The sequence below is a fragment of the Misgurnus anguillicaudatus genome, chromosome 21, assembly GCF_027580225.2.
Source record: "Misgurnus anguillicaudatus chromosome 21, ASM2758022v2, whole genome shotgun sequence".
NCBI lineage: Eukaryota > Metazoa > Chordata > Actinopteri > Cypriniformes > Cobitidae > Misgurnus > Misgurnus anguillicaudatus.
The window spans coordinates 50781326-50795946 of NC_073357.2; the positions used below are offsets into that span (position 1 = coordinate 50781326).

A 14621-nucleotide genomic window follows, 5' to 3' on the forward strand; every position below is an offset into this window, starting at 1 on the left:
ATCAATTCTGCAGTGATGTTTTTCTTGTTTTGCTGAGCACTGAACTCCTTTTCATCTTCTGTAATTTCTCATCTTTTGTGTGTTAGTGATCATTCGTCATCAGACTATTTTTTGGTCAAGGCCAAGTCCTTTGTTGGGCACATTTTTAACCACCCCAGGTCTTAAAGAGCCGGACAAGAGAGATGTGGGGTCTTATTGTTGGGAAGTTTTAATGATTTCCCTTTTTTGTGAGAAGTCATTGAATCATTTTCCTGGCTCTCACAGTATGGGTCTTTCAAACTATGTCATTACATAAAAGATTTCAATGCCAATGGCAACAAGCCAGATAGACATGGCTCTTTACAAAAGGTGAACCATCACAAAGTAGTGTACTTAGTAAGGGTTTTAGGCACTATTAATCCACATGCAAACTGACAAAAATGTCATGCACACAGCCATGTAAAATAGGGTCTTGTAAACTGACAATGACACCATTAAATGTAAATCTGTTTTAACTTTCTAACTTTTTTGTCTGCTTGGTCATACTTAATAACCAAACCAAACTTTCTGTTTGTAGATCTTGTTTTTCCAAGTCCAAATGTACAACCTTTACAATGTCCACCATAACACGGAGTTGGCATTGTGTACGTATAATAGACAATCAGGTACAAAATGTTATAATATGTCAATTTTATGTTTTGTGTAAGTTCACTGTCAGAAAGCTTTGAAGCGAATATTGTGTTGAGAGCTTCAGGTTTTTCCATCATGAACTTGGCCAAGATCTTGACGCTTAATCCCTGTAATCTTTCATTGTAGTGTCAGACTGAGTAAAATATGGTCAAAACAACGGTTCAGCCAATGTAACGAACTGCCTTTCTCTCTCTCTCTTTGTCTCCTAGATGGATATTTTTATATATCTGCTTATTTGACCCAGTTGAATGGATTTTGTTTAAATATTAATGCAGTACGGGAACTTTTATAACTGAGTTTAATGATTTTCAATTCATTCTTCCCACAGGGAATGAATCAGCACTTAAATTTACACTGTACTTATGCAAGAACATGGTGTCAATATACTTGTCCACTGCAGCTAAATTGGTTACGAATCTCATCTGAAGTTTTATGGAAAGGTTTTTTAAGAAGGCTTATAAAAAGTAAAGTGGACTGGACCAGCCAAATGATGACTGGAAACTTTCACTTCCTTTCTCATTCTGAAATTCTTTAAGGAATGTTCACATTTGTAGTCTCGCTTTTTCACTGCCAGTCATTTGATCCTTAAGTTTTACCTTTGTTTTGAGAGGTAATACATCCTTTATTTTTTATATTTTGAACTCTTTGTCTTTACACGTCTTGGATAAATTTCAAAGAGCAGAACTTGGATTTCATTGACTTGAGTTCTTTGTTGAACAACGATGGCTTTCTTGACAAGTCCTTTTGAAATTTTGCTATGTTTGGCACTATTTTTGTTTTTCATGGAGGCCATGATAACGTTGTAATCTGAGCATAATTTTTATAGATTATAAAAGGTTAAATAAATTAAGGTTAAATGCTATTACAGTATATTCCTGTATTTGTCCTTTGCTGGGACCAAGCAGAGGTCAATGCCCTCCGTTACATTTACAATACAAAGCCATGTACTTGGCTATTGTTGGTTAGTATTGCTCAACAGCCTGCGGAGTTGAGATGACATTAGAGAAAAACATGGGGTGAAAAGTTATTACATTTTGACGAACGTTAAGACCATCATGTCTTGCTCTGGTCTTAGTGTTCCTGCAGCTCATTTTGTAGAGCATTATGTAAGCGTCACTAAACATAATGGGTTCAACACACGATACGTTTCTGATAAACCTTTGATGCACTTTAAGTCAAGATTAATGCTAAATGCGTAATTGTAAATCAAGCAGTGTCAGTCCAGCTTCATAAAAAGGAAAAAAATTGCATCAGTTGTTCATTTAAAAGTTGGCCTTAAAACTTGCGCAGTACTTTGCATCTTCTAATTAAAAAAGGTTTGACTTAATTAGTGTCTCTCTTGTTAAATTACATCCTCAGAATTGGGCTTTTATAAATGGCAGAACGTAATTACACAGAAAGCCTTTAATCAATGTGTACTCCTGTTAGCGTCTCTTCAGCGCTAGATTCTCTTTAAATATGCAAGATATCTGCCCTTTCACTTTAGAAACTGTGTCTCTTTTATGCACTTTTCAATTTCTCAGTCCTATTGGTGGCAAAAACTGAACATTTTGTACTGAGATATTGGACATCAAGATCTTTTGATGTGCTTTATTATACACATTGTAATGGACACATAAAGAAATGTCCATGAATTCAATAAAAGATGCTGTTTTCAGCTTATGCAGCGGTCTGTGGCCCTCCTGCTGTATTCAGTCATTCATTTGTGCCATTGGGTCATTGTGACCTGAGGCAGACTGCTGTGATTGGCTGCAGTATTGGTTATTGCTATGGGCAGAGCGAATATATGGGCCTGGCTTTACCAGGTAAAATCCTTTTCAGTGAGGCAAAGAAAAGGTTTTATATAAGTACTAGTAGGCTTGCACGCTAGTTGGGGGAACTTACATTGCAATGTTATGTTTTTTTGCAATGTATATTGATATATAAGAAATAATAAATGACTTAAGGAATTAACTTCTGCGGCTGCCTTTTTTTACGGATTTCTTACATCTGTGATTTACTTCTGTCATGTAAAACCTTTCTTATGAAGTGTAACACTGGCAAAGGGGTCCAAAATAGTGTTTCTTTTAAGAAGCAAGCTTTGTATGTTCGGTGATGTGACTTGCAGATGCACACATTGCGACGTCGATGCTAAAACGATTTATTGTGCAGTCCTAATAAGTACTCCATCTTCCCCTCTCTCTCTGATAAAACATTTGCTGGTTTGTTTCAAAATTGAATAAATGTAGAGAAATGAGGAGGCAGCGTTTTAGTAGAGCACAGAAAGCCGAATTGAGAGCTTATTTGCCTGGAGATAGCTATATTAGTGATACCAATTCATAGCCCATATGCTTAACTAATAAGTGTGTCCGGCCCCATCTCATGGACTACAGGAGGACTTTTGAACACTTGCTTAATGCAGCTTCTTGCTAAAGAAACTGTCTTTTAATATTCCTGCCTTGAAAAATGTGATGTTTGTGTGCACTTTGCTTTAAATTGTAAGTTTAAATGTTATGCATTGCAGCAAACTTTTAGCTAGTGAAGAACTGCTCATTGCATTATTAATGGAATACATTAACATGGAAATTCTGTATGTATTTCTCTGTATGTAGCGGCATTTTATTATGGTTGGAGCTAAACTCTGCAGCACAGTAGCCCACCAGCACTGGGGTTAAATAGTGCTAGTGTGTAGGTTTATATATTAAATTATATATACACACGTTGCTGCAGTAGCCCAAAACGGACAAACTGTTTTGTAGATCGTTTTGTCGCTACATAAGTTGACATCCTGTGGCGGCTACTGTAGCTTCACTATGTGTTTCGAAAGGAAGGGCTGAGCTGTGGACTGAGCCGTTGGTTGCAATTCACTTTCTCACCTCTAAATGCTGCTAAAAATCTACACAGTGGACTTTTAAAGGCACAATATGTAAGATTTTTGTATTAAAGCATCCATAAATCACATTTGCAAAGTGATCTGTGCCACGCCAAGTGCAGACATAGTGCTTGTAGCATCTAGCATGACACACCGCTTCTATCAAGGCACACTGTGGGCTTAAATTATAATGTAACTCGTTCATGAATATGATTTGTGAGTCCTGTCTGATTGATTGCTTTTAACAGCGAAGGTGAAAATTACAACTCCCATTGTTTCACACAGTTTCACAGCATCATCAAGCTACGCCGTTGTTGTTGTTTAGCAACCCCTAGTGGTGAAAAATTACATATTCTGTCTTTAATAAATACTATGTGGTTTTCTTCTCTTAACAGGCCCGTCCAGCCATGATTGAGGATAAGGGTCACCGTGTGACGGACTACTTCGTCGTGGCTGGCCTGACGGACAAATCCACACCATTAGAGCAGGATCTGTCCGAAGCCAAATCCAGTGGACCAAAGGCACCCATCATAGACCTAGCTGTCATCAACAAGTCAGTGGGAGAAACCGTACCTGAGGGGTTCACCTGCATCGAGAGCACCTACAGCGGCCAGCCAGCCAATCTGAACCACGGCAGCCTCAAGAGCCCTGAACTGTTTCTGTGTTACAAGAGGGGTCATGGAAAACCCCCACTGATTGACATTGGGTGAGTTTGGGGCAGTGCAATCTATAACGAATAGACATTTTCATGTTTGTTAAGTGTCATGGTCTTGACTATTTTAAACCTCACACCATAACTTCTGTTTTATTTTAAGACTCTGTATAGACAGTTTTAGCAGTAACAACATAAACAAATGGCTTTCGTGGAACAAACGTAACTTCTGGTAAACTCCGCTAAGAATAAATAATAACAAAGTACTTTAAACGTACTAGTTTATTTATATAACAAGCAAAATAAACAACATGTAGATTACCTAGGAAACCAAAACTTTAGTTATTTTCGACAAGGTGTTTGTTCAAGAGTTCAGTTTAGCAACTAGTCAGACCATTAAAAAAAAAACAGAAACCGGAAGTAAAGTTTGGACCAGATGCATATCCCGTCTATAGACAGTTTCAGTAGTAACAACATAAACAAATGGCTTTTGTGGAACAAACGTAACTTCCGGTAAACTCCACTAAGAATCAATAACAATAAAGTCCTTTTAGAGTAGTGTATTTCTGATAACAAGCAAAATAAACAAGTAGATTACCTTAGCTAAAATCATAGCCAAAACATATCAAAAACTACACTTAGCTAACATTACTGTGTACAATGTGTCCTATATAATGTATACAATCTTAAAGGAATATTCAATTTTCTTAAAAGAAAAATCCAGATAATTTACTCACCACCAAGTCATCCAAAATGTTGATGTCTTTCTTTGTTCAGTCGAGAAGAAATGATGTTTTTTGAGGAAGACATCGCAGGATTTTTCTTTTTTTAATGGACTTTAATGGACACCAACACTTAACTCAACACGTAACAGTTTTTTTCAACGGAGTTTCAAAAGACCATAAACGATCCCAAAAGAGGCATAAGGGTCCCATCCAGCGAAACGACCGTCATTTTTGACAAGAAAAATAACAAATATGCTCTTTTTTGAACCGCAACTTTTCGTCTAGGTCCGGTCCAGCGTGACCTAACGTAAATGCGTAGTGACGTAGGGAGGTCACGTGTTACATATATAAAACGCACATTTGCGGACCATTGTAAACAATAAACTGACACAAAGACATTAATTAGTATCATTCCACATACAACATCGGAACGGTCCTCTTTCTACACACTTGTAAACACAGGGGCTTAGTTTCGATACGTCATCCGTGACCTCTTGACGTCATGACGTATTGCGTGGGGTCACGCTGGCGCATCACGACCGGATCTAGACGAGAAGTTGTGGTTTAAAAGTGCATATTTTTTCTTGTCAAAAATGACAATCGTCTCGCCAGACAAGACCCCCATGCCTCATCTGGGATTGTTTATAGTCATTTGAAACTCCGTTGGAAAAACTGTTATGTTGGGCTCTATTAAAGTCCATCAAAATTAGAAAAATCCTGCAATGCTTTCCCCAAAAAACATAACTTCTTCTCGACTGAACAAAGAAAGACATCGACATTTTGGATGACGTGGTGGTGAGTAAATTATCTGGATTTTTCCGTTAAGAAAATGGACTATTCCTTTAACTACAGATCGGCTGCCAAACCTCCCATCATATAGCGGTAATCCATGATCACCGTCTTCCCTCATCTTAAGGACACCAAAACATTCGTTTTTGTTTTGGTTATAGTGATCAAAATCACCACGGTTATTAATGTGATTATCAAAGGTTTTGTGAACAATTTCTAGAAATGTAAAAAAGTACTGATGCAAACCAAATTTAAAATAGATTTTACATGTAGGTGCACTTTTGTTTGCATAAACATCAAATAAATAACATTAATCATGGCACATTTGGGGTGTTCATCTATTTCGAATAAAACACAAGTGAGTAAATCAGATTTTCATCAAATTTATGACCCAGAAGTAAGCTGTACGGCACCTGCTCTCAAAGCAATCGTGGATGAAACAAACATATTTAATGGAAATTGAATAGAAAAGATGGATCTGTCTACAGAAATATAAAGTAAACATGTGTCAGTACAACTAGATTTCCCTAAATGTGAAAATTTTTGGATTTAAATTCAGTCAGGACAGCACTGTCATCACAAACACATGGGAGCAGACCTGAATGAATGTGTTCGTCTCACATTATTGCTTAAATTAGTTGATGCTGGTGTTTTCGAGCCGTGATGCTTGCACTGTAATAAATGACGCGGGTTAACCATTAAACCGGTAATCTTTACATTTCTTCTAATTTATACTCTTATATTTACAATTATTAGCATCCTGTGTGTCTTCACTGTACTAAGCGAAGTGAGACACGTGCATTCAAAAAAGTCTATTTGCGGTCATCACCAGTAAACTGTGAGTGTTATCGAGTGCATTAGTGCGACTCATGGCCATCTCTCTTCAGGATATTAAATATCAAGATGAATGTAATGTAGTCATTGGTAAAGCATTTACTCCGTTTGCCCAGGGCTGCCAGGGCTGGGTTTTATTAGGACACCTACTATGATAGGGTTGCACTTGGCTTTATTTTGGGCATCTCATTGGTGAACGTGTTGTCTGAAGTGTGGGTCACAAACCAATGTTTACAATTAACAAAAATATAGCAAGGTTTTAAGTTTATTTGAACTCTTATAGGTTGTATTTAAATGTTTTTTAGCAGACGTTTGTGGAATAGTTAAAGCAGTGGCAAGCATTAGAGGTTTTATATAACTGGTTGAAATGAATCATTTCCCTCCAGCAGTTCTTTCCAGACTGTTATCTTACTCTGGATCATTCAGGTCTCTGAACATTAGCTTATTTAGAATCTACTTCTGTATTACATGCTATATTACAAGTCACCCTGCCCAACTCAACTGTGATTATTTCCTTATATCTGTCTTTTATTAGCCTATTTCTCATTTCCTTTCTCTCACTTATATGCAAACTTGCTTGAATACAAGGGCTGGGCACCATGTCTAAAAAACATTTCAGAGATATGCGATTTATAGTGAGATAGTCTTCTAGCTTAAAGGGTTAGTTCATTTTCTTAAAAATCCAAATAATTTACTCACCACCATGTCATCCAAAATGTTGATGTCTTTCTTTGTTCAGTCGAGAAGAAGTTATGTTTTTTGAGGAAACCATTCCAGGATTTTTCTCATTTTAATGGGCCCCAACATTTAACAGTTTTAATGCAGTTTAAAATTGCAGTTTCAAAGGACTCTAAATGATCCCAAACGAGGCATAAGGGTCTTATCTAGCGAAATGACTGAAAAATAAAAAATATGCACTTTTAAACCAAAACTTCTCTTCTTCCTCCAGCTGTGTGACGCGCCAACGCGACCTCACGTAATTGCGTAATGACGTGGAGAGGTCACGTGTTACATATATGAAACGCACATTTGCGGACCATTTTAAACAATAAATTGACACGCATACATTAATTAGTATCATTCCACATACAACAACGTCGGAACGGTTCTCTTTCTCCACACTTGTACGTCATTCGTGACCTCTTGACGTGTTGACGTATTGCGTGAGGTCGCGCTGGCGAGTCACACAGCCGGAGGAAGACGAGAAGTTTTGGTTTAAAAGTGCATATTTAAAAATTTTCTTGCCAAAAATGACAATCGTTCGCTAGATAAGAACCTTATGCCTCATTTGAGATTGTTTAGAGTACTTTGAAACTGCAATTTTAAACTGCATTAAAACTGTTAAGTGTTGGGGTCCATTAAAATGAGAAAAATCCTTGATGTTCTCCTCAAAAAACATAAATTCTTCTCAACTGAACAAAGAAAGACATCAACATTTTGGATGACATATTGGTGAGTAAATTATCTGGATTTTTTTTTTTTAAGAAAGTTGACTAATCCTTTAATGGTTAGAGAGTGGGCTTGCAACCCAAAGGTCACTGGTTCGATTCTTACAGCCGCCAGTGACCGACTGAGGTGCCCTTGAGCAAAGCATCTTAACCCCAATTGCTCCCTGGGCACTGAAGTGAATGGTTGCCCACTGCTCCGGGTGAGTGTTTACTACTCACTGGGATGGGTTAAATGCAGAGGTCACATTTCGAGGTCACATTGGGCATTACGTCACTTTTACTTATACTAGTCTAAGTGGGTTCAGAATGAAAAATTGAGAGGATGGCCTGTGTAGACTAGAGTAATTGTTAATGTGTTATTTTATGTTTCTTGTTTAAATGTGTGTTTCTGTGAGTTGATATGCTTATCTGCATTTATTGTAGGGTTCTGTATGAGGGCAAAGAGCGTCTCATTCAGGGTTGTGAGGTCATCCAGGCCACACCGTTTGGGCGCTGCGCAAATGTCAACAACAGCTCGGCCACGTCCCAGCGCATCTTCATCACGTTCCGACGCGCGCCACCCGTCCAGCCTCAAAACTCGCTGGCGGTCACAGACATCTGTGTCATCATCACAAACAAGGGGGAAATTCCTCCTCATACCTTCTGCAAGGTGGACAAGAACCTCAACTGTGGCATGGTGAGTTAAATAATGTCAAAAGAGCAAAGTAGCTGCTTTACAGTATCATTTGTAAATGGATGCTGATTGCTCAATGCAACAGTCCAGTGATGCTGACAATTTTTTTTGTAGGCTTTACTTGTGTCAAAAGCATCATAAAATGTCATATAATATGTTGTTGCTGTATATTTTGATGCAAGCAGATATTTTGCATGAAAAAGGCAATGATCTGTCCTGTGGAGCATTACTCACAAGTATTCGCAGTTCAGTTGTCACATGGTTATTTTTTTGTGTTTCTCAGTGGGGATCAAGTGTGTTTTTATGTTACAAGAAGTCTGTGTCTGCCTCAAACTCCATCGCCTATAAAGCTGGTGAGTCGCACACACACACACACACACACACACACACACACACACACACACACACAGGTGATTGATTTGAACTGTCAGAAGCTTTCTACCTGCTGTAGATGAGAGAGACTCATAAATATCAGCCCAGCTATTTTCACAGTAAACAACATCCCATCTCTGCTGTAATTTCCTCTAAGAAATGTCTAAACACGCTGGCAACCGTAATTTTATTGAAATGACATTTGTGCAGTGTTTTTAAACCGTCAACATGTCTGTGATTCATAAATGCAAAACAGATCCCAGGACCAATTTCTGTCAGCGTGGCTATCATCCTTAAATAATGTTGAGAGAAGAGGAAAGTCTACATACACACTGAATGCGGTTTAGCGACTGGTCATGACCTTTCACACTTTTATTGCTTTTAGCATTTATCATAGTTGACTTTTTATGAAAGCAGTTAAGTTTCTTTATCTGCACGCTGCATCATTTCCTGTCACATGACATTGTGTTAATCATTGAGAAGCAAAACTTCCTGTCTCATTACTTTCAGTTTAAACTTTTGTTTCTAAATACCAGCATACCATTTTAAAATACAAAATAGTTTGACCTTTGCCCTGTAATTTGATTTCATATCGACAGTGGCCAAGACATTTGAACTTTTAAGCCATACTTTTAAGAGTATGTAAGAATTGTATTGCATTTAGATAACAAAATAATCAAACCAAGAGGCATCTGTAAATAAATTACCTTTTACATATTTAAAATTTTTAAAGAGTATTTCTAGCAAAACAGTTATTTGTTAATCATCACGTAATTTTAGTAGATTCATTTCACAAAGGTGTGTCCTAGCAAAACAACCAGAGCTTAATGTAGCGTTTACACCAGCCGTGGAAGAGGCGACAAGCGCGAGTGATTTACATGTTAAGTCAATGCAAAGACGCGAATAGGCATCCTGCGGCGTGGTAAGTGCGAATGGGGTGTAAACCAATCAGGAGCTTGCTCTAGCAGTGACATGATTACAGGAAGCGAGTGGAGGCCAAAAACAAAACAACAATGGAGGACAATCGTCATCATTACACGAGACATCTTTGTACTTTTGCAGGAATTAAAATGATCTTGTATGGAAGAAAGTGCATGAGGAGGTCGAACAATCTGGTAAATTTACTCAATTTGAGCTATATAAGCCCCTCCCATGATGCGTATTTACGCGTTAATATCTCGAATTTTACGCGCGAATGAAGCAATTAAACTCAAAATGTTCAAGCGTCCAACTACGTGAGAAAGCGCGTTTTTGACGCCTCTTCCGCATCTGGTGTGAACGCACAGTAAGAGAACATCTTATTGTTTGACAAACAATTTTTTGTTGCATAAGTCAAAAGTTAATAAATCTTTAGAATTTTAAATGTTTTGCTTGTCCTATCATAATCAATATATGCTTTTTATTTAGATATTTTGTTAAGGGATAGTTCACCCAAAAAATGAAATTCTGTCATGTTGTTTTAAATCTGTATACGGGTGATTCTCACGAAAACTTGGTTTTAAAAATGTCAAGCATGAAAATGTAAAAATTGCTTAAATTTACTTTTTTCCCACCAGACATTGAAAAACAAAGTCTGGAGTAAATGGGAACATTAATTTAAAAACTTTTACTTATCATTTAACACTTTTTTAACATAATTAAAAAAATTAATCCTAAAAAATCTCATTACCGCAACAGTCAGAAAACATCAACACTGACATATTTTCAAAATGACATGACAAACCTGAAAGAACATAATTTGGAGATTCTTCACATGCATTTAAAATCAAAGTATTATGCTTCTATTAATTAAATTAACATTTAATAAGCATCTGTTGCGGTAATGATAATCAAAATGTTGTGTAAGCATTCTGACAAGACAATATTTCAAATTAACTGTAAAAAAATGATCTTACCTGGTAGCCATCTTGAAGTAACTGGTCCATGTGCTTGGTCACTCAAAATCAAACTTTATTAAAATTCTGTATGTGTGCTTAAACTGTTCTCAAAAAGTGTTGCGGAGGATGAGAACATCAGGCATGGACACATCATTTTCCTAATTTTTCTTCATTATTATTATACATGAATATTCAGTAAATATTTTTTCTGTCATCTAAAGTAGTCTAGCAAAACATCCATTTATTTTTTTCTTAATATTTTTGTGTTAATTTGATTAAATTACAACATAACGCATGTTCAAACACAGCCGGACACATTGCGGTAATCAGAATTTCAGCAGAAAATGAGATAAAATTTCCAATTATAAATTCTTATGTTGAAATCACACATTGTGCAAGGTAGAACACAGTATTGTGTTAATTCTGATGCTTTTTAATGTTACTATATTACACATTTTAAAGCTAAAATCATTAGTGCCGTGGTGTTTCAATGGTTTCGTGAGAATCACCCATACGTTTTTTTTATTCTGTTGAACACAAATGAAGATATCATAGATGATAAGCATACAGTTGACGGTACCCATTGACTTCCATAGTATTTGTTTTTTCTACTTTGAATGTCAATGGGTACCATGAACTGTATGCTTACAATCTATGATCAAAATATATTTGTTTGTGTTCAACAGAGAAAATAAGCTCATACAGGTTTAGAACAACATTAGGGTGAGTAAATGATGTCAGAATTCTTCGTTTTTGGGTGAACTATCCTTTTAAATAATGTACATAATACTTATTAGAAGTCTATTGTATACATGTGTCAGAAAAGAAAAGATATGATCCCTTCTATCTATAGAACACACTCAAATACTTTTATAACTTCTTCTAACAATCTTTTCTTTTTGAAGGTCTGATATTTCGGTATCCAGAAGAAGATTATGAGTCATTTCCCCTCTCTGAGTCTGTGCCCCTCTTCTGTCTTCCTATGGGAGCCAAAATTGAGTGTTGGGCACCTAACACACGCTACCCTTTACCCGTCTTTTCCACATTTGTCCTGACAAACTCCATGGGAGAGAAGGTAGAGTACTGTTTTATTTAAGTTTACTGAGGTCTGTGTGATCTTACTGGTATTCAGCTGCTACAGTGTGCTACAGTTGTTTTACTCTCTATATCTTTGGTTCTGATCTTAATGAGCAGATAAATTGCCCTCTTTTTCGATGTTTTTGTTGGCTGTAGTTCATTGAATTCCACTTGGAAAGTGTAAAAAAGAAAACTTAAATCTAAAGGGCCTTTCAACAAGTTTAATGAATGGCAAAATTACCAAAGAACTTGGTGTTGTTGTTTTTTTTTAGTTTTTTTTTTTTTTAGAAAGATGTTGTTCTGTTTTAGCTTAATATGCATCAGTAAGATAAGTAAGATAAGACACCAATAGGACAGCAATGATCCACTTCTGCTTTTAAGTTACCCAAAATCATTCTGTATTTAACTCATGTTTCTATTTTCTCAACAGGTTTACGGAGCTGGAATTCAGTTTTATGAGCCTTATTCTATAGAGGGTCTCAGCGAAAGACAGAAGATTCAGCTGGGTCTGCTCACGGCTGTGAATAAGGAGGTCATACCTAACCGCACGGTCAACACCAACAAGTGCATCTGCGTGCTGTCTCGCTGGCCTTTCTTTGAGTCCTTCAGGAAGTTCCTCATGTTTCTTTACAAGCTGTCTGCCAATGGAGTCAACCCTCTTCCCATTGAGAAGTACAAACGGATTGTTATTTAACTGCAGCTACACCTTCGTTATCACTTTTTTATTTGTCTTAAAAATGGCACTAATATCATATTGAATAAAATAATTTTCTGATTTCTTGTATTGGTGGCATACACATTTTTATTTTTGCTGTAAATTACATAATTTCTTACAAATAATTTATAATTATGTCTTGTATCTGGTGGCCTCAACCTATGAAGTAGTAGACACCCCATTGCTTAAAGGAAAAAACCACCATTTTTCAGTATTTTACTGTGTTCTTACTTCAACTTGGACGAATTAATACATACCTATCTATTTCAATGCGTGCACTTAATTTGTATACACCGCGCCCTAAATGTGTTAGCATTTAGCTTAGCCCCATTTATTCCTTAGGATCCAAACAATGATGAATTTAGAAGCCACCAAACACTTCCATGTTTTCCCTATTTAAAGACTGTTACATGAGTACTTACACGAGTAAGTATGGTGGCACAAAAAAATGTGGCGATTTTTAAGCGGTTAAAAAATTAGAACTACATTCTATGGCGGAAGAGCACTTAGTTTGCACTTAGTTATACAATATAGTTCTCATTTTTTATCTGCTTAAAAATCGTCACATTTTGTTTTGTGCCACCATACTTACTCGTGTAACTACTCATGTAACAGTCTTTAAATAAGGAAAAGTGTTTGGTGGCTTTTAAATTAATCCCTGTTTGGATCCTAAGGAATGAATGGGGCTAGGCTAAATGCTAACAGATTCATATCTCGCTGTCCAGAGATTAAGTGTATGCATTGAAAAAAGATAGCTATGTATTAATTTGTCTAAGTTCATGTAAGAACATACTAAAATATAAATAAAGGGTGGTGTTTTCCTTTAAGTCTTAGACATGGCTTATTATATTATGTTTATGTTTTGGAAATTTTACACCTAATGATATCAGTATTCCTGTAATATAGGTATGAATCATTCAGACCTGTTTTGAACAGGAAAGCCCAGTGTGCTGTGGTTTCTCATTTATCATCAGGTAAATAAAAATAATCCCTTTCTTTATTTTCTTAGGCACATTTCCCACTTCATGCACAATGTCTCCTTCCCCTCTCCTCAAAGGCCCAGAATACTTGTGCAGGTAACCATTGCCATCTGTCCTATAGATCTTTTATTATTGTCTGCAATACCAGAATTAAAAGTATTTATTTATTTCTTCTTCTTCCTGCTGTATAGCTGTCGGCACATGACACCCTTATCCTGTCCCAACCTGTTTGTACACCTTTACCACTAAGGTAAACAAGTTTGTTTTGTGTGCATGTGCATCAAATTTAATGAGATAATGTGGGTGCAAAAATGTAACACTTAAGGCACACTTAGAGATGTATTGCCATTTATACTAGTGGCATACTGTACATGTTGAGTTAATTTATTTTGAAGTGTGGCTTAAGTGTGCAAATGCTTTTAGAACACAGAAATACTTTTATATGTCTGCTCTTATCATAAAGCACATGAATTTAGATGAGAGGAATTGTGGGTATTTTATAGCAGTGGTTCTCAATCTGTTTTATGACATTTTGTAAAATACATTAATTTATCAAAAATTCTGTGAAATGAAACCTCAGAAAGATAAAGCTACTAACCTACAGCAATACGTTGTATAATTGAATATGTTTTCTTTAATTAAAATTATATGTTTTAGAATGTTTTATGTCACACATTTTATTTTGGGGGGCCGCAAAGGTATACACTGTACCCTAAGGGGGGCCACACGTCGATAAAGTTTGAGAACCACTGTTTTATGGCACCTATTTTCCAAAAGAAATGCTTCCATCTTGAAAGACAAATATCTCTGGATTTTCTGCTCTTGTTTTTATCTTTTTAATCTGGCCTAGAAGCTTTTATGAGACTGAAAGCTCTTGGTCCCAGATCATTAAACAATATCACCAGAACATTAAACAAAAACATAACTATTTATACATTTTTATTTGTTTTTCTGCTGCA

At 36.4% G+C, this 14621-nt stretch overlaps 1 protein-coding gene across 2 annotated transcripts in view; it reads left to right on the top strand.

The window, feature by feature from the left end:
• dennd4c (DENN/MADD domain containing 4C) overlaps positions 1-14621 on the top strand; it is a 66689-nt gene that overhangs the window by 24548 nt on the left and 27520 nt on the right. For both annotated transcript variants that reach the window (XM_073859343.1, XM_073859344.1), the window contains exons 2-8: positions 3916-4226; positions 8392-8644; positions 8925-8994; positions 11796-11965; positions 12398-12639; positions 13692-13758; positions 13854-13912. In XM_073859343.1, the coding sequence (XP_073715444.1) occupies positions 3928-4226; positions 8392-8644; positions 8925-8994; positions 11796-11965; positions 12398-12639; positions 13692-13758; positions 13854-13912 (1160 nt within the window). In that variant the 5' untranslated portion in view covers positions 3916-3927. The remainder of the gene's footprint in view (positions 1-3915; positions 4227-8391; positions 8645-8924; positions 8995-11795; positions 11966-12397; positions 12640-13691; positions 13759-13853; positions 13913-14621) is intronic.